The sequence below is a fragment of the Oncorhynchus nerka genome, linkage group LG13 (genome assembly GCF_034236695.1).
Source record: "Oncorhynchus nerka isolate Pitt River linkage group LG13, Oner_Uvic_2.0, whole genome shotgun sequence".
NCBI lineage: Eukaryota > Metazoa > Chordata > Actinopteri > Salmoniformes > Salmonidae > Oncorhynchus > Oncorhynchus nerka.
The window spans coordinates 33,024,899-33,044,493 of record NC_088408.1 but is presented as its reverse complement, the minus strand read 5'-3'; the positions used below and the strand labels follow the sequence as shown (position 1 = coordinate 33,044,493).

The following is a 19,595-nucleotide window of genomic DNA, read 5'->3' as shown; positions in this document are numbered from 1 at the left end:
TAAACTCTCTGCCAAAGTATAATGTATTAGAATGTCTCCGCTGGAACTATACACATAAATCTGTAACTGTCTCTGTTCTGAAACTAAATTTATGTCAGAAGAAATATATTGTTTCTTATTCAAGAAGTCTGGTGTCAAGTCATAAATGGTGATTTTGTGTTGCCACATTCTGGTAGGCCTTCTATTGCTTAAAACTAACCCCCAAAATAAAAAAGACATTTCTGGTTAAAATATTATTGTACACATCTTAGCTAGCCTACACCATTCACTAGGCTATGAAGACATCATTGAAGGAGCCTCTTTATGCATGCAGAGCATCAAGCGGTGGTCTGGCCTCTCCTCATCTATGAGAGGCTGAGGTCTCTGTTTCTATGGCAACACCCCTCCTCCCCCCTCCCTTCCCTCGCGCTCTGCGCGCACAACTCGTACGCACCCTCCTCTCTGTCTGCATCCCTTCTCCGAGGCAACGACCCCCATGCTCTGTGCTAGACCCATAGCAGCGTCGCTCTGTCAGGAGGATAAAGCAGGAGACGAGACAAGGAAACAGGGGAAAAAACATGGCGCTCATCCCATCTCAGGTGCTAAGGGTAGCCATCCTCCTGTCCTATTTCTCCATCCTCTGCAATTATAAAGCCATTGACATGCCCGCGCATCAAACATACGGCGGTAGCTGGAAGTTTTTAACATTCATAGACCTGGTAAGTGTAATATTGTTCTATAGAACGGCTCCTGGTCAGAAATGGTAGCACGTCATAGTATGGTATGCTACAGACGGTCAGTGACCTACCTCCAGTTGTTGATACCGCCCACCCTCGGTTGCGAAACGGGCCTAATATGTCTTATTATGATGTCCGCTACAATATGTTTTGTTTTTTCCAGCGTTAATACGGATTCCTCACATTTTTGGGCACGTGTTAGACATAAAAAGCTCACACCCACTAAAAAGTGCCCCTCTCTTCTCGGCTGCTGCTGATGCGCGCAAGCGGTTTGCCTTCTGTTGCAACATTGTAATCATATCATGAATCACAATTAAGCAGCCAGCCGTGCCCCGTGGGTAACCGAGATGATGTTATTAAGATAACAAGGTCCCGAGCTCAAATTATTCCCCTGTTACACTATCACACAGCCGTCATTTTAACAGAATGTGGTTTGGGTAGTAAAACATGTTGTATGGAAACACCCAGGATGTTTTCTTTATCTCTCTTTCTGTCTTGCTTGTCTTTTTTTTCTAGGAGCAGTTGTACTTTTGTTTTCTGAAATTAATTGTAATTTTCAGCTTTACTACTACTGCAGACCCACACACACACACACACACATAAACACAAAGCACACACTTTTATTGGGCCAGTCAATTTTTTTTTACCAATGACTCATGTTTTCCACATTAGAAGCCCACTGCTGAACTATTTTACAACTATTTTTATGGCAATAGTGTTACATGCAATAACAGCAATAAAATGTTTTGTTATTGTGCATTACAACAGCTATTGATTTTACCTGTCATAAATCCTGACACAACAAAGTATGTGTGTGTGTGTGTGTGTGTGTGTGTGCGTGTGAGAGAGAGAGAGACTGTCGTGCGTTCAATATTCCATCTTTAATCGTGATCCTACAGTAATAAGAAAAATGACAATATGAAGTCAATATGCAAATTCCAGGAATAGTCCTTCAATGGCCTCCTCTATTTTGCTTCCTATTTACTGTAATTAAATTGTACAATGTCTCTTCCCATTATAATGGATCCTCTCATTCTGGCATCAATATGTTTTTTTCTTCTTCTCGGGAATACTTGCTTTAGCTCATACAAAATTGCCATGACGAAAATAATCTAACATGAAGTGACTCAGAGGTGGAAATATATTGACTTTGACATGAAACAGCTACAGTATGTACAGGCCTTTTGAATAACTGGTTTGGTTATTGGTAAGGATTACAATTGCTTTAAGCATTTCTTATTCTAAATGTTCTCAATTCTAAATTGAGTCATCTTACCTGTTAGAGTGGTTGCTATATGGAGAAGTTATTGGAACAGACAACAAAAAACATGTCATCACAGCACAATCTCTATCCACAATAAGACATTCCACTCGCTCGCAGGCTGTTGTGCAACGAACCAGACCTTTCCAAGGGGGAATGGGAAACTCTAGAAACAAGCTGTAGGCCTGTCATCCATGGATCTGTCAACACTAATTCTGTAACACTTCACTTACCTTGCTGTGATTTTAACCTGTAGATAGATTTTCATTGGGACTCAGTCATCCATTATTGAGTGTTTGGGTCAGATTTAGGTTCCCATCAGGGGGATACATTAGGAGGAGAACACAGGGCTGTCACGTGGGGTTATACCACCAGTGACAGCTGGCCTTTGTCCACATCAATCAATAGACAGAAGGAAACCTCTAACCCCTGTGTTTGGAGGAATCAAATGATCTGAAAAGTCTCACTGCGGTTTAACATAGTGCCTCCGTCGGGAAAAAGTGAGGCGCCTAGCAGACAGATTGTGAAACTGAACGTCTGTTTGGGTCATACCTTTGGTTTAAATTGTTCTCTCACTTCCAAGTTGTTCGTTAAACTTATCAGTTTTAAGCCAAGTAAGTAACCGTATAGAGCAAGTGTCATCTACTCTATGTTATGTGTCACATCCACACGCATAAGTAGTATCACGCACATAAGTAGCATCCGATAACTGCGGTGACAGTGCAGAACCCCCCTGCCTTGCCCCACAGAGTCAGAGTGTCAGGTGATGCTTAGAGTGGGGCAGGTGTGGTCAGAGATATATTCTGTCTGGCTCTTTAGTACATATGAAGTGTGTCCCCGTCCCTGGAGCATCCAGTCCAGTTCTCCCTCTCTGCCTCTGGCCAGCACGCTACACAGCACGTGTAAAGAGGGATAGGGGGAGTGTAGGACAGTACCTAATGTCTACGTTAACTAAGGAATGATGCACTACTGTACTCTCCTGTCAGCCTCTGCTAACTGTGGAGGTAATTAGGTTCCTATATACATTACATTACTTCCCATTGTTCTATAAATGGCTAACTGATGTTTCCTTAATGCTCTTCTCTAATGTAATATAGTTAATGCACACTGGATATGTTCAGGCTTGTAATTATTGTATTGTACGTGCGTCATAACTCCTATAGCTGTTGTAAAGATAAACTGGCTCGCTCTTGTTCATGCAGCGTCCATTTTCTCCTTCCCAGATTCCCTCTGGCCCTGCTGTATACATTTGAGTTGTGTGGAGCAACACTTTATGACTTGCGCTCCAGTCCAGGAATTACTGTGGTTGCACCTAAGTGCCTGCGATACAGGGTAGGGAAAAGAGCCCGTAGAGCTAGTAAAGGGTTTTATACTTAGCAATTGGCATTCATTCCCTGTGAGCGCTCTGTTTTTCAAACCTGTTGCATTTGATCTTAGTGAAAGAGACCTGGAAGGCATTCGTTTTTTAGCATAGCCTCAGGCTAACATGCTGTTACGGAGGCAAAAAACGAAGTAGAAGATATAAAGACAACTAAGAACTTCTGAGAAATTAAATACCTGTCTTGCGTGTTAGCTAGGTGTCATACTAATGCCGTTGCTGGGCACTACCCTGTCCTCTTTGCGAGGCAATTTTCTGACCAAAAAGATGTGGGTTCCTGGAATCCTAAATTAAACAGTGAATTAATGAGAATTAAAGTCACACTTTCCAGTCTGTTGGATTTTTGCTGTGGAGATAAAGACACCCTGTTATGTTCTCTTGCTCTTAATTTAATGCATTAATAATCTCCACCACTGCCACAGACTGCTCTTAGACTCACACAAAATGACATATGTTAGCTTAAGGGGATAGACATTGACAGGATGGGGTTTATGCAATTGTTCAGTTGTTATATAATGCTTATTTAAATACAAAATACCCTCTATGAATGTATCTCCATTTTTTGTATTTATCTCTATACTTAACATGAATATTCATGGTATTTTAGAGAACACCTCAATTGAACTCCTTTGTGATATGCATTCTGTACATTGAGCTCCAAAAGTTTTGGGACAGTGACACATTTGTTGTTGTTTTGGCTCTATACTTCAGCACTTTGGATATGAAATGATACAATGACTATGAGGTTAAAGTGCAGACTGTCAGCTTTCCTTTGAGGGTATTTTCATCCATATCGGGTGAACCGTTAGGAAATTCACCTTTTGTGTATAGGCCTGTCACGGCTGGCTAGGTGTGTAGCGAGGAATCAGGAGCAGAGAGCAGAGAGGTCCAGGGGAAAGAGGCACTTTAATACGGCACCAAAATGAAATGCCCGACACGCAGGGAGCAAACACTGACCAACCCAAGACAACGGATAACAAGGTCCAGAGCACTAACAACAACAACGATACAACGTGAACATCAAAATAATCCCGCACAACAAAGGGGCGGTAAATAGGGAAGAAAATCAAGCACACACAAAATAGGAACAGGTGTAACAAATGAGACAAAACTACAGAAAAGAAAAAGGGATCGGTGACGACCGCTGAGCACCACCCGAACAGGCGGGGGAGCCAACTTCGGCAGGAGTCATGACAGTACCCCCCCTGACGCGCGGCACTCGCAGGCTTCGAGGGTGGCCTGGAGGGCGAGGCGCCGGGCGAGCCGGGTGGAGGCAGTGGAAGTCTCTCAGGAGTGAAGGGTCCAAAATGTCCCCCACCGGTACCCAGCACCTCTCCTCCGGACCGTACCCCTCCCAGTCCACAAGGTACTGTAGGTCCCTCACCCGGTGTATCGAGTACTGTGCTACGTACTGTGTATGCCGGGGACCCCCCGATGTTCAGAGGGGGCGGAGGGACCTCAGGCACCTCACCTTCTTGTAGGGGACCAGCCACCACCGGCCTGAGGAGAGACACATGAAACGAGGGGTTAATACGATAATAAGCAGGTAGTTGTAACCTATAACACACCTCGTTTATCCTCCTCAGGACTTTAAATGGCCCCACACACTGCAGCCCCAGCTTCCGGCAGGGCAGGCGGAGGGACAGGTTTCGGGTCGAGAGCCAGACCCGGTCCCCCGGTGCGAACACGGGGGCCTCACTGCGGTGCTGGTCAGCGCTCTTCTTCTGCCGTTCCCCAGCCAGTCTCAGCGATTCCTGGACGGCTTTCCAGGTGTCCTTTGAGCGCTACACCCATTCCTCCACCGCAGGAGCTTCGGTCTGGCTCTGATGCCATGGGGCCAGGACCGGCTGGTAGCCCAACACACACTGGAAGGGAGACATGTTAGTCGAGGAGTGGCGAAGGGAGTTCTGAGCAAGCTCTGCCCAAGGAACATACCTCGCCCACTCCCCTGGCTGGTCCCGGCAATACGACTGCAGAAACCTGCCCACATCCTGGTTTACTCGCTCCACCTGCCCATTACTCTCGGGGTGGAAACCTGAGGTCAAGTTGACCGAGACCTCCAGCCTCTCCATAAACGATCTCCAAACTCTGGACGTGAACTGGGGACCCCGATCAGAGACGATGTCCTCAGGCACCCCTTAGTGCTGGAAGACATGGGTAAACAGAGCCTCCGCAGTCTGCAGGGCCGTAGGGAAACCGGGCAACGGGATGAGACGGCAGGACTTAGAAAACCGATCCACAATGACCAGGATCGCGGTACTTCCCTGGGACAGGGGAAGGTCGGTGAGGAAGTCCACTGACAAGTGTGACCACAGCCGTTGTGGAATGGGGAGGGGCTGTAACTTTCCTCTAGGAAGGTGTCGAGGAGCCTTGCTCTGAGCGCACACTGAGCAGTTGGAGACATAAAACCTCACATCCTTTGCCAATGTGGGCCACCAGTATCTCCCCCTAAGACTCCGCACTGTCCTCCCGATGCCAGGATGACCCGAGGAGCCCAACGAATCAGCCTGTCACGGACACCCCGCGGCATGTACTGAGCCCCGGCTTGACACTGAGGGGGGGGCAGGCTCCAACCATAATGCCCTCTCTATCTCCGCGTCCACCTCCCATACCACCGGTGCCATGAGACGTGAAGGTGGAATGATGGGGGTCGCCTCGATGGACCGCTCCTCGGTATCATATAGGCAGGACAGCGCGTCGGCTTTAGTGTTCTGGGAGCCTGGACGGTATGAGATGGCAGAACCGGGTAAAGTACATGGCCCATCTAGCCTGACGTGTATTCATTCTCCTCGCTCCCCGGATATACTCGAGATTACGAAGGTCAGTCCATCTGAGAAAAGGGTGCTTAGCCCCCTCAAGCCAATGTCTCCACACCTTCAGAGCCTTGACTATAGCTAACTCCCGGTCCCCACGTTATAGTTTTGCTCCACCGGGCTGAGCTTCTTCGAAAAAAAAGCACAAGGGAGGAGCTTTGGTGGCGCGCCTGAGCGCTGGGACAGCACGTCCCTGACCCCCGCCTCGGACGCATCCACCTCCACTATGAACGCTAAAGAGGGGTCCGGATGAGCCAACACTGGCGCATTGGTGAACAGCCCCTTCAGATGACTGAAAGCTCTGCCCGCCTCTGCTGACAAGCGCAAGCACGCCGGTCCTCCCTTCAGCAGTGAGGCAATGGGAGCAGCCACCTGACCAAAACCCCGGATAAACCTCCGGTAGTAATTGACAAACCCTAAAAACCGCTGCACCTCTTTTACCGTGGTCGGAGTTGGCCAATTATGCACGGCTGTAACGCGGTCACACTCCATCACCAGGTCATGCTCCAGCAGTCGCCCAAGTACCTTACGCACCAGAGACACGTGCGCGGCGCGTGTGGCAGAATAGATCAGGATGTCATCGATGTACACTACCACTCCCTGCCCGTGCAGTTCTCAGAGAATTTTGTCTATGAAAGATTGGAAGACGGCTGGAGCATTCTTCAATCTATATGGCATGACGAGGTACTTATGCGCTTTTCCACTCATCTCCTCCCTGGATACGCACCAGGTTATACGCACTCCTCAGGTCCAGTTTTGTGAAGAAACGCGCCCTGTGAAATGATTCCACCGCCGTAGCGATGAGAGGTAGTGGGTAACTAAACCCCACTGTGATTGAATTTAGACCTCTATAATCAATGCAGACCTCCCTCCTTCATCACAAAAAAGAAGCTTGAGGAGACGGGTGATGTGGAGGGCCGAATGTACCCCTGCCCCAGAGATTCAGTGACATATGTCTCCATAGCCACTGTCTCCTCCTGGGACAATGGGTACACGTGACTCCTAGGAAGTGCAGTGTTCTCCAGGAGGTTTATCGCGCAATCCCCTCGACGATGGGGTGGAAATGGGGCACCTTCTTCTTACATAAGGCGATAGCCAAATCGGCATATTCAGAGGGTATGCGCATGGTGGAAACCTGGTCTGGACACTCCACCGTAGTCGCACCTACGGAAACTCCTATACACCTGCCTGAACACTCCTCTGTCCACCCTCAAAGAGCCCCCTGTCTCCATGAAATCACCGGGTTGTGATGAGCTAGCCACGGAATTCCCAGCACCACTGGAAACGCAGGTGAATCAATAAGGAATAGACTAATCCGTTCCTTATGACCCCCCTGCGTTACCATGTCCAGTGGCACCGTAGCCTCCCTGACCAGCCCTGACCCTAATGGTCGGCTATCCCCGAGTGCACGGGGAAAGGTTGGTCTAACGACACCAAGAGAATCCCTAGCCTTAGTGCGAGCCCATGATCCATAAAGTTCCCAGCTGCGCCTGAATCTACTAGCGCCTTATGCTGTAGAGAGGGAGAAAAACCAGGAAAAGAGGTTAGCACAAACATATAGCCGACAGGAAGCTCTGGGTGAGTCTGGTGCAGACTCACCTGGGGTGAACGAGTAGTGCTCCGCCTGCCCTCCCGACTCCCAGACGAGCTCCTCCAGCACCGGTCGGCCGTGTGTCCTCGCCGACCACAACTGGTGCAGGAGGAAACTCCTCCTCCGGTCCCCCTCGAAGCAGCCCCCCCTAACTCCATGGGGATGGGAGCAGGAGGGCCGGGAGGTGGAAACAACAGGGCCTGTTCCGAACGCCCGCGGGCAGCCAGCAGGTTGTCAAGACGGATGGACATGTCCATCAGTTCATCCAATGAGAGAGTAGTGTCCCGACACACTAGCTCCCTGCGGACGTCCTACCTGAGGCTACAACGGAAGTGATCCATCAAGGCCCTGTCGTTCCACCCAGCTCCTGCGGCCAAGGTCCGGAACTCCAGGGCAAAGTCCTGCGTGCTCCTCGTCTCCTGTCGCAGGTGGAACAGCCGTTCACCCGCCGCTCGGCCCTCCGGTGGTTGATCGAACACAGCCCGGAATCGGCGGGTGAACTCGGGGTAGTGATCTCTCGCCGAGTCGGGTCGGTCCATCGCCGGGTCGGTCCATCCTCTCCATCATTTGATCCATGGCGGACCCAATCCGGTGAAGAACGGTGGTGTGATGGAGGACCCTCTCCTCCATCGATGGGAGAGGAGATGTGGCTGCTCCTGCTGATTCCATATTATCAGGTGCGGGATTCTGTCACGGCTGGCTAGGTGTGTAGCGAGGAATCAGGCGCAGAGAGCAGAGAGGTCCAGGGGAAAGAGGCACTTTAATACGGCACCAAAATGAAATGCCAAACACGCAGGGAGCAAACACTGACCAACCCAAGACAACGGATAACAAGGTCCAGAGCACTAACAACAACAACGATACAACGTGAACATCAAAATAATCCCGCACAACAAAGGGGCGGGTTCCATACGCTAAATAGGAAAGAACATCAAACACACACAAAATAGGAACAGGTGTAACAAATGAGACAAAACTAACCGAAAAGGTAAAGGGATTGGTGGCAGCTAGTAGGCCGGTGACTACGATCACCGAGCACCACCCGAACAGGCGGGGGAGCCAACTTCGGCGGGAGTCGTGACAAGTCCCCCAGTTTAGGTGACCAAAAGAATTGGGAAAAATTGACTTGTGTATGTGTATTAAAGTAGTAAAAAGTTAAATATTTGGTCCCATATTCATAGCACACAATGACTACAGATGCACAAGTATCATACCCCCTCCCAAAACTGCTAACCTGCCCTGTTATTGTAATGGTGAGGGGTTAGCATGTCTTGGGGTATGATATTTGTGCGTCTGTAACTTTCTCGCCCATCATTATTCACGATTAATTCACGATTATCTATAATCATTGCCGCATCCACATGAATGTAGAAGTGTTTAGAAACATATTCTATTCTTATATACAATAAAAGTAACCTCAAAGTTATACAATACATTATTTAGCATTCACAACATAATCTGAAACACAACTAAAACAAACAGCAAATGCATCCAACAAGTTTGTAGAGTCACAAGCTTTATGTAGTCATTGCATGCTATGAACATGTGACCAAATACTTAATTTTCTACTACTTTAATACACATATAAGTTAATTTGTCCCAATACTTTTGTTCCTCTAAAATGTGGGGACTATGTGCAAAAAGTGCTGTAATTTATGTACAGTTCACCCGATATGAGTGAAAATACACTCAAATTAAAGCTGACAGTCTGCACTTTAACCTCATTGTCATTGTATAATTTCAAATTCGAAGTGCTGGAGTACAGAGGCAAAACAAATTATCACTCTCCCAACTCTTTTGGAGCTCACTGTATTAATGTATTGTAGATATCTTTTTAAGGATTACTATGTTTTTCATGAATATAATGTGATGTAAATATTTGAAGCTACTGTGCTCTTGAGAGATGAGGAACTACTGATTTTGTGACCCAAAATTATCAACCATTTCCTGGTTGCTAAAATTCGAATAGTTTGCCTAATTTCAGTTTGTGACAAAACAAGCAATGGATCATGTAGAGAATCATTGTACCATCTAAACCGCTGTGAAATATATTTTCATTACACCAAAAATATAGTATTTTCTTTCAGCTGTTTGAAGCTGGTGTACAAAACTGAAAGTAAAAGACTCAAAACCAAAACTTAAGAACGGGAAGCATAGAAATAGAGCACATTGAACAGATCTACCACTTCTTAGACTTGCTTTCAATGAGAATGACAAATCTATAACTCAGATTTCTATGTGAATTTGGTCAGGTCGCCCAAAAAGTTATATATTGCAGCTTTAAAGACATGCTTTGGTACTTTGGCGACTTGTAAGCATTTTTAAAACTTTACGCTTTGGACGGGATGTGTCAATGTGTATTTCAAACATGCATAATTTATGAGCAGAATTACCGTTTTACCTCAATTAGTGTCACGGATCCCTCCGGAACTTTAATTGCGCACACCTGGCCCCTATTCCCACTGATTGTATTTGTATATATATGCCTTTTGTTCACCATGGTGCTGTCGATTATTTCTATTATGTCTGTTGGTTGTGTGAGTACCTGTGCTGTGTGGTTTGGCTTTCGTGCCATTGTGGATTGTGCAGATGATTACGGGTCTCCTGTGTGTTAATCTTTGTGCGTTTGTGTTATTTATTCGAGGTACTCCTCACTCTTTTGTTTGGGTTTCAACCCTGTGTTTTGTGTACATGTTTGTTTGGTTTTTGTCCCCGTGTCTTTACACGGCTCACCCTAATTTTGGGTGTAATAATAAACCTTATTACGCATTCCTGCTTCTGTCTCCCGATCCTTCATGCCAACGTGACAGAATAATGGACCTTAAAAGGAGACAGCCGGAATGGCCCCTGCGACGACCCTGAGACTGGTCCGTCCGGCACTTATGGGACTTCGGCAGCTGCAACTGGTTCTTCCGACTTCGCCACAACTGGCCCGTCTGACGCCGCCACAACCGGTCCGTCCGATGCCGTCGCAACTTTGGCAGCCGCAACTGGCACATCACAATGAGACGCAACTTCGGCAGCTGCATCTGGTCCTGATTGACCCACACTGCATTCCTGTGATCATCCTCGAGGCCAGTGTCGTTGCGCTGCTGGTGCAGATCCCTCTGGAACTTTCATTATGCACACCTGCCCCCTATTCCCACTGATTAGTACCTGTCTAAGTGTGGCCTTTGGTTTCCATTGGGCTGTCCATTATTGTTACAATGTCCGTTGCTGCGTGTGAGTACCTATGCTATGTGTTTTGGCTTTCGTGCCTTTGTGGATTGCGCAGATTACGGGTCTCGTCCCATGTGTTAATCATTGTGCGCTAGTGTTATTTATTCGAGGTACTCCTCGCTCTTTTGTTTTTGGTTTCTACCCTGTGTTTTGTTATGTGTTTGTTTGCTCTTCGTCCCCGTGCCTTTGCACGGCACACCGTAATGTGGGCTTAATAAATAAAAAATATTACGCATTCCTGTGTCTGTCTCCCGACTCATTCATACCTACGTGAAAATTATCCACAAAATCCTTAGTTTGAAAGCAACTGTTTCCCCCAACGTGGGCCAGCTTTTAGAAATTATTTCTAGCCAATGAGCTTCAGCCCCTTGCCATTTGAGGTACAGCTAGCTAGATGCACACACAGTAGAGCGAGAGGGAGAGCAATGGCGTGGTGCACATATCTATAATTTTCGAGAACTACTTTTGGTTCGTGGGCGCTACTTTCAGAATTACTGGCTAAAAATTATACTAAAGTACCGGTGAATCCCTTTAAAATGTGCAGAAAATGCTTTTCTGTGACAACTCTTGGAGCAGCTATACTTGAAAAAAAGCACTAACTATTATGTACTCTGTGTGTGGCCGATCTGTCTGGAAGTACACATGATGTGATCTACATGTGTCTTCTCCTCCCCTGTTCTAGGTTATCCAGGCAGTGTTCTTTGGCGTGTGTGTGCTGACAGACCTGTCCAGCCTGCTGACCAAGGGAAGTGAGAGCCAGGAGCAGGAGAGGCAGCTTAGGAAGCTCATTGGCCTGAGGGACTGGATGATGGCCGTGCTGGCCTTCCCTGTTGGAGTGGTAAGTAGTAGTCACAACACAACGCGAGGCCTAGGGCATTGGAGTCTGCTCTCAGATCTGTTTGTGGTATATCGCCAACTCAACGACCATTGGTGTATAGCACACACAGATCTGGGACTAGGATATAGCACAAAATCTGAAAGTTAGTTCAAGGAGAAATGAGCAAAAAACACTCTGTGAATGTTCTACATTGTAAATAACTATGTTTCTTACTCTGACTGTCAAGATGCTTGAAACCACAGATCCACAACACACAGATGCTTCCATTCTCATTGCCTTTTCAAGCATTATTCAGGGGTAAAATTAAGATTTAAAAAAATTAAGATATTTGAACAAACAGATGCACCCGAATTAGCTACGTAACGATTCACCCGATTCAATTGTTTAAGATGCATGTCACCAATTCAAACCTTACTAATCACCAGTTCAGTTTTTTTTGCTTCATAATACAATCTTTCAAAAAAATACCTAATCTTTTGTGACAAATGATGCTTCTTCTGCTTCAGTGTCGAAATGCATGTAACTGTGTTGATCTACAAGTAATTTTGCGTGCCTAACAACACCAGACAATATCAGGAGCATAGTCACATTTCGCACTGTGCCCAGCTTCACGGGCTGACCAATGCGAGGTAGGCGGCCTGTTCCTGATCTTGCCCATCTGTGCGGCACCTTCAGCATTCAAATGCTAAAATGGCTTGTGTGGTATTAGGCTTTATTAGTTGTGTAACAACCTCATTTGCTAGGTCATTGTTATCTATGAGCCATTGAAAATGGTGTTTTACCAGAATTAAAGTAAACTACCAAAGACAACTCTCATCTGACAATAGCCTACCTGCTGAACAGGGCTTACAATAGCTGTTATTTTGATTGTCCAGGTTCAGCAATAGTTTTGATAGTTTTGCTTTAAACAATTGTTGTAAATGTTCATTTTTAGATATATACGGTAAAGTGAATCATTTCATAACAAGCAATCACTTTTGCGAGGTGAACTGTATGGCCGAATTGAAAGAAGAGAACATCTCTGTAAATACTTCTAAACGGTCAAAACCATTGAGATGGGGGATCCAAAGTTGTGCCTGACTATGTCATAGCTCATTTGTAAACAATAATTATTGATATATTACCAGTGGTGTAGTGCTATTTGTTTTAGGTGAGGAAGAGCATTTTTCCTCAAAGTTTGTACCGACAGATGTAGCCAATTTAATAGCCTATCATTATAGAAAATGCATATGCTCCTTCGATAGCAAGGTCTGCATGTGCCCACACATATTGTCTCAAGAAAATGTTCTATTTGTAATACCCTCAAACACCAAGTTAGGCATAAGCTACCTAATTTCAAAATAGGCCATCATCACTGTCCATCGTAAATTATAATTCTTCACATTTTACAAGTTTTACTTTTTACTTCCAAACTGCATCTCCATGTTAATAATTTGATTGATCTCAATCAGTTTCATGCATTTAGATATTCTTGAATTACTGTTTCATGAGCGAATTAGAGCAGATGATGTTAACACACTATTAGCCTTTCTTGTATTTTGTTTCAATCAAACCATATGTCCTGTCTAGTGGCACAGTTTTGGCACATTATATTTTTTTTGTCTGACTATTCTGCTTCAGCTAACCATCCTGAAATCTCATTAGAAATTAAGAGGTGTTTTTGAAGGGACAGTAAACGTTACAGGCCTATGCTATGGTATTATATCTGGTTCTGTTATGTAAAATGCGAATTCATCGTAATGTGATCTTGCAAGACATTGATTCAGCTTTGATCTAACTTTACTAAACGAGCACCATTGTGAGAAGTGATGATCTTCTGTTATAATAATAATAAAATATTACTATTATTATTATTATTATTAAGAGATGAGAAGGACCATTAGGCGTAGGCAACAGATCTTGATGAGTGTTATTTTAAGCAATTGGAGTGCCCTTCGGGGTGCTGAAAGGACAGCGCCAGGATTGCGTAATGATGTTAAAGAAGTTGAACCAACTTGTGGTGCTGAAGGATAGCGCTGCCATTTGGTTCAAGAACAACAATAATTTGCAGTAGGCCTATAGCCTAATAGGCCTGTGACTATATGGTATAGCTATTTGTAGGCTATAGCCTAATGTAAATACAAATACATATAGCTTAATATCATTACACTGTTTGCGAGGAGAGCTTTATTGTGTGTTGGCATTTTCATTGTATTGTGTACCTTACACACGGCATCATAAATAAACTTTGATTTGATTAGCTTAAACCCATGGTTACAATATAACCTATTACAGAATAAAACAGAGGTGAACTATCACTTCATAGAATTTATTTGCATAGATTAAACATGCTATCAAATAAATTGACCAAGTAGTGAACATGAACCATTACTACGTAGAATTACAGGCCCTGCATCTCAGCCAATAGTCAATATAGGTTAAAGATCCAAAGCAGGGCTACAGCAACTTCCAGAAAGGGTCCGGCTTTACAGTGGCCACTCTGGTTTGGGTGTCCTCGGCAGAATGGTACCACTGTAACCAAGTGGTCGCATATTGTTCTGGGTTCCACTGTGCAAGAGGGGTCCGCTTTTGTGAACATCAAGGCAGACACACAGTGAATTTTTTTTTTCAACGTTCTGATTGGCCAAAATGGTCAAGCCGACGGGCCTCCGCAGTGCACACACACAGCCTATAGTTTTTCCTCATTCTCACCACCACCAGAGAGAAGACAGGGGAGAAACCACCAATCACCTCTAGGCTGCTATACATATTTATTTGGTTTGTCATTCTATCGTTTTTCATGGAGTTTTAGTGGTAATTAAATATAATTTATTATTCATTTTCCAGAAATAGTTTTATCAGCTCCGTGTATTCTCAAATTGAAAAAAGTGAGGGCAGCACTACTTCCCTGTACATTACTAGCTCAAACACTTAATCTGCAAAAATGAATAGTTAATTAGTGGGTGATGGTAATTTCAAAACCAAAGTGGGAAGACAAAAAACAGGCTACATTGCCCCCTCTAATCTGGTAGTGGGGTGGTACAGTAGATGCCTAGTCTCCTGTATGGCTCAGCTCAGGTACCTACATAGTACATGCACCATAGACCAAACTGGTCAAACATGTCATTTGGAAATTTTGCACAGAAAATCTTTCCAAGTTTTTCTTTTTAAGAGTTATTGCATTTTTTTTTGCGAAAGAAGAAGAGTTGACAGAACTTAATTGAAGCATTCATTCTATCTTTATGACATTTATGACATTGTGGTGAGCAAAGGTTTATATCGTTTCTAGGAAACATATGACAGAAGAGAAGCTGCATGTATCTAATTACAGTATAGACAAGTTGACTAACAAATAGCCATACTAAAATGTCGGAAATTATAAGCAGAAACATATGCTATCTACAGTGCATTTGGAAAGTATTCAGACCCCTTCCCTTTTTCCAAATCTTGTTATGTTACAGCCTTGTAAAAAATAGATTACATTATTATTTTCCCTCATCAATCTACACACAATAACCCACAATGACTAAGCAAAAATAGATTTTTAGAAATATTTGCAAATGTATTAAAAATAAAAAACAGAAATACCATATTTACACAAGTATTCAGACCCTTTGCTATGAGACTCGAAATTGAGCTCAGGTGCATCCTGTTTCCATTGATCATCCTTGAGATGTTTCTGGAAGTTGATTGGAGTCCACCTGTGGTAATTTCAATTGATTGGACATAATTTGGAAAAGCACACACCTGTATATATAAAGGTCCCACAGTTGACAGTGCATGTCACAGCAAAAACCAAGCCATGAGGTCGAAGGAGTTATCCGTAGAGCTCCGAGACAGGATTGTGTTGAGGCACAGATCTGGGCCAGGGTACCAAAAAATGTCTGCAGCATTGAAGGTCCCCAAGAACACAATGGTCTCCATCCGTCTTAAATGGAAGAAATTTGAAGACTCTTCCTAGAGCTGGCCGCCCGGCCAAACTGAGCAATCGGGGAGGTGACCAAGAACCTGATGGTCACTCTGACAGAGCTCCAGAGTTCCTCGTTGGATGTGGGAGAACCTTAAAGAAGGACAACCATCTCTGCAGCACTCCACCAATCAGGCCTTTATGGTAGAGTGGCCACTCCTCAGTGAAAGGCACATGACAGCCCGCTTTGAGGTTGCCAAAAGGCAAGAAACAAGATTCTCTGGTGTGATGAAACCAAGATTGAACTATTTGTCCTGAATGCCAAGCATCAGGGACTGGGAGACTAGTCAGGATCGAGGGAAAGATGAATGGAGCAAAGTGCAGCTAGATCTTTGATGAAAACCTGCTCCATGGGCTCAAGACCTCAGACTGGGGCAAAGGTTCACCTTCCAACAGCACAACAACCCTAAGCACACAGTCAAGAGGGGTTTCGGAGGGGTTTCGGGACAAGTCTCTGAATGTCCTTGAGTGGCCCAGCCAGAGCCCGAACTTGAACATCTCTGGAGAGACCTGAAAATAGCTGTGCAGTGAAAAAAAGGAGGAAAAAATAATAAGGCTGTAACATGTAGAAAAAGTCAAGTGATCTGAATAGTTTCCAAATGCACTGTATATCAAAAACATCCTGCACCCCCTGTCAAAAAATCATTCTGCAGTCTGACTGTAGCCTACAGCACATTTTCTATATTTTCGGATTAGGGTCGGGTGTACATATAGTTGGGCGGTTGCCGATGGGTTATTCCATATCTCGCATTTTCCGTAATTGACACATACATTTACATTTACATTTAAGTCATTTAGCAGACGCTCTTATCCAGAGCGATTTACAAATTGGTGCATTCACCTTATGACATCCAGTGGAACAGTAGTGCATCTAAATCTTTTAAGGGGGGGGGGGTGAGAGGGATTACTTTATTTAATGTTATCTCCTCCCAAGGAGCCTCAATTGGTAGGCACGAGGAATTGCTTCGGGGTCTCATGGAGGTGGTTCCAATGTTGGCTGAGCGCCATGACCGGGTGTTGGACATGCTGCTGGAGCAGTTCTGCGGGTTGTCTAGGGGGCAGCCTGCCAGGGTGGTAACCCCACCGCCCCTCTGTAACTTGGGGGTCAGCAGTGCCACCCCACCAGCCCCTCCACCTTCCTGGGAGCCCCGTTTACCTCCCCCGGATCGCTTTAATGGAAAGCCGAGCAACTGTTGGGCGTTTTTTAGCTCAGTGTGGCCTCATTTTCGAGTTTCAGACCTCCTCTTTCCCCTCACATTGCTCCAAGAAAGCCTACCTCATCACGCTGTTTCCAAGCCTATGCAACTAGGCAGAGCTGGGCTGTTGCCAGCAGAACGGCAACATAGGACCAACACAAGGAGCTGTCTGTATTACGGGACTTTTGGTCATTTTGTCCTCTTGTCCTCGTGTCCTCTTGCCCGGTAAAAGACCAGGCTCACCGGTAGGAGCGAGTACTCTTGCGTTGGTCCTATATTGCCGTTCTGCTGGCAACAGCCCAGCTCTGCCTATGGAGAACTTTTCTGCTTCTCTTACTCGCACCCCTTTTCATGTCATTCTGCTGCGGGGAGACCAGTCCAAATCTCTTCGTGTCCTCATTGACTCTGGGGCCGATGAGGGCTTTTTGGACGCCACACTGGCTTTCGAGCCATAGGTTGGGTTACCCATAACACCACTCCTGGCTCCAGTGACACAATCCCCTCATCAACTGGTGTACGGGTGCAATCATGGGCTGGAGTCTGATCTGCCACGCCCATTGTCTGAAGTCGGCGCAACCTGCCCCGAGACGTCTTCCTGGGGGTTTGGATGTTGCTCCTGCCCTGTCCGCCATTGCCGCGGAGTACCAGGACCTCTGGGAAGTGTTCAACAATTCCCGGGCCACTTCCCTTCCACCGCACCACCCCTATGACTGCAGAATTGACCTCCCTAGCACCATGCCGCCCTGGGGATGTCTGTCGGGACCAGAGACCAAGGCTGTGGAGATCTACATTGGGGAATCCCTAGCTACAGGATTTATCCGTCCCTCTTCCTCTCCCGCTGGCGCAGGGTTCTTCTTAGTGGAAAAAAAGGACAAGACCCTGCGCACGTGCATTGACTACCGAGGACTTAATGACATTACTGTGAAGAACCGTTATCCACTACCACTAATTTCCTCGGCCTTCGACCTGCTCCAGGGGGCCACTGTTTTCTCCATGCTGGATCTACAAAACACCTACCACCTGGGGTGGATACGAGTGGAAGACCGCCTTCAACACTGCCAGCGGCCACTACGTACAGCTGGTCATGCCCTTTGGCCTCACCAACGCCCCTGCAGGCTCTGGTGAATGACATGTGAACCGGTTCGTCTTCATTTGGATTGATGACATCCTCATCTTCTCCCGCTCTCCCCAAGAACACCTGCTCCACTGACCGGGCTGACCGGGCGTTTCGAGCCCTTAACCACCGCTTCAACACTGCTCCTATCCTGGTTCATCCTGACCCTTCCTGTCAGTTCGTGGTGGAGGCCAATGCTTCGGATGTCGGAGTGTGGGCTGTCCGGTCCCAACGTTCTGCCCTGGACCTTAAGCTGCATCCCTGCGCCTTCTTCTCATTTAACATTTACATTTAAGTCATTTAGCAGACGCTCTTATCCAGAGCGACTTACAAATTGGTGCATTCACCTTATGACATCCAGTGGAACAGCCACTTTACAATAGTGCATCTAAATCTTTTAAGGGGGGTGAGAAGGATTACTTTATCCTATCCTAGGTATTCCTTAAAGAGGTGGGGTTTCAGGTGTCTCCGGAAGGTGGTGATTGACTCCGCTGTCCTGGCGTCGTGAGGGAGTTTGTTCCACCATTGGGGGGCCAGAGCAGCGAACAGTTTTGACTGGGCTGAGCGGGAACTGTACTTCCTCAGTGGTAGGGAGGCGAGCAGGCCAGAGGTGGATGAACGCAGTGCCCTTGTTTGGGTGTAGGGCCTGATCAGAGCCTGGAGGTACTGAGGTGCCGTTCCCCTCACAGCTCCGTAGGCAAGCACCATGGTCTTGTAGCGGATGCGAGCTTCAACTGGAAGCCAGTGGAGAGAGCGGAGGAGCGGGGTGACGTGAGAGAACTTGGGAAGGTTGAACACCAGACGGGCTGCGGCGTTCTGGATGAGTTGTAGGGGTTTAATGGCACAGGCAGGGAGCCCAACCAACAGCGAGTTGCAGTAATCCAGACGGGAGATGACAAGTGCCTGGATTAGGACCTGCGCCGCTTCCTGTGTGAGGCAGGGTCGTACTCTGCGGATGTTGTAGAGCATGAACCTACAGGAACGGGCCACCGCCTTGATGTTAGTTGAGAACGACAGGGTGTTGTCCAGGATCACGACAAGGTTCTTAGCGCTCTGGGAGGAGGACACAATGGAGTTGTCAACCGTGATGGCGAGATCATGGAACGGGCAGTCCTTCCCGGGAGGAAGAGCAGCTCCGTCTTGCCGAGGTTCAGCTTGAGGTGGTGATCCGTCATCCACACTGATATGTCTGCCAGACATGCAGAGATGCGATTCGCCACCTGGTCATCAGAAGGGGGAAAGGAGAAGATTAATTGTGTGTCGTCTGCATAGCAATGATAGGAGAGACCATGTGAGGTTATGACAGAGCCAAGTGACTTGGTGTATAGCGAGAATAGGAGAGGGCCTAGAACAGAGCCCTGGGGGACACCAGTGGTGAGAGCACGTGGTGTGGAGACGGATTCTCGCCACGCCACCTGGTAGGAGCGACCTGTCAGGTAGGACGCAATCCAAGCGTGGGCCACGCCGGAGATGCCCAACTCGGAGAGGGTGGAGAGGAGGATCTGATGGTTCACAGTATCGAA

The 19,595-nt window shown here is 46.5% G+C and overlaps 1 protein-coding gene across 1 annotated transcript in view; it reads left to right on the top strand.

The window, feature by feature from the left end:
* The first annotated feature begins 468 nt into the window (after window positions 1-468).
* LOC115139395 (androgen-induced gene 1 protein-like) overlaps window positions 469-19,595 on the top strand; it is a 63,578-nt gene continuing 44,451 nt past the window's right edge. The window contains exons 1-2 of the mRNA XM_029676716.2: window positions 469-698; window positions 11,661-11,816. Of these exons, the coding sequence (XP_029532576.1) occupies window positions 558-698; window positions 11,661-11,816 (297 nt within the window). The 5' untranslated portion in view covers window positions 469-557. The remainder of the gene's footprint in view (window positions 699-11,660; window positions 11,817-19,595) is intronic.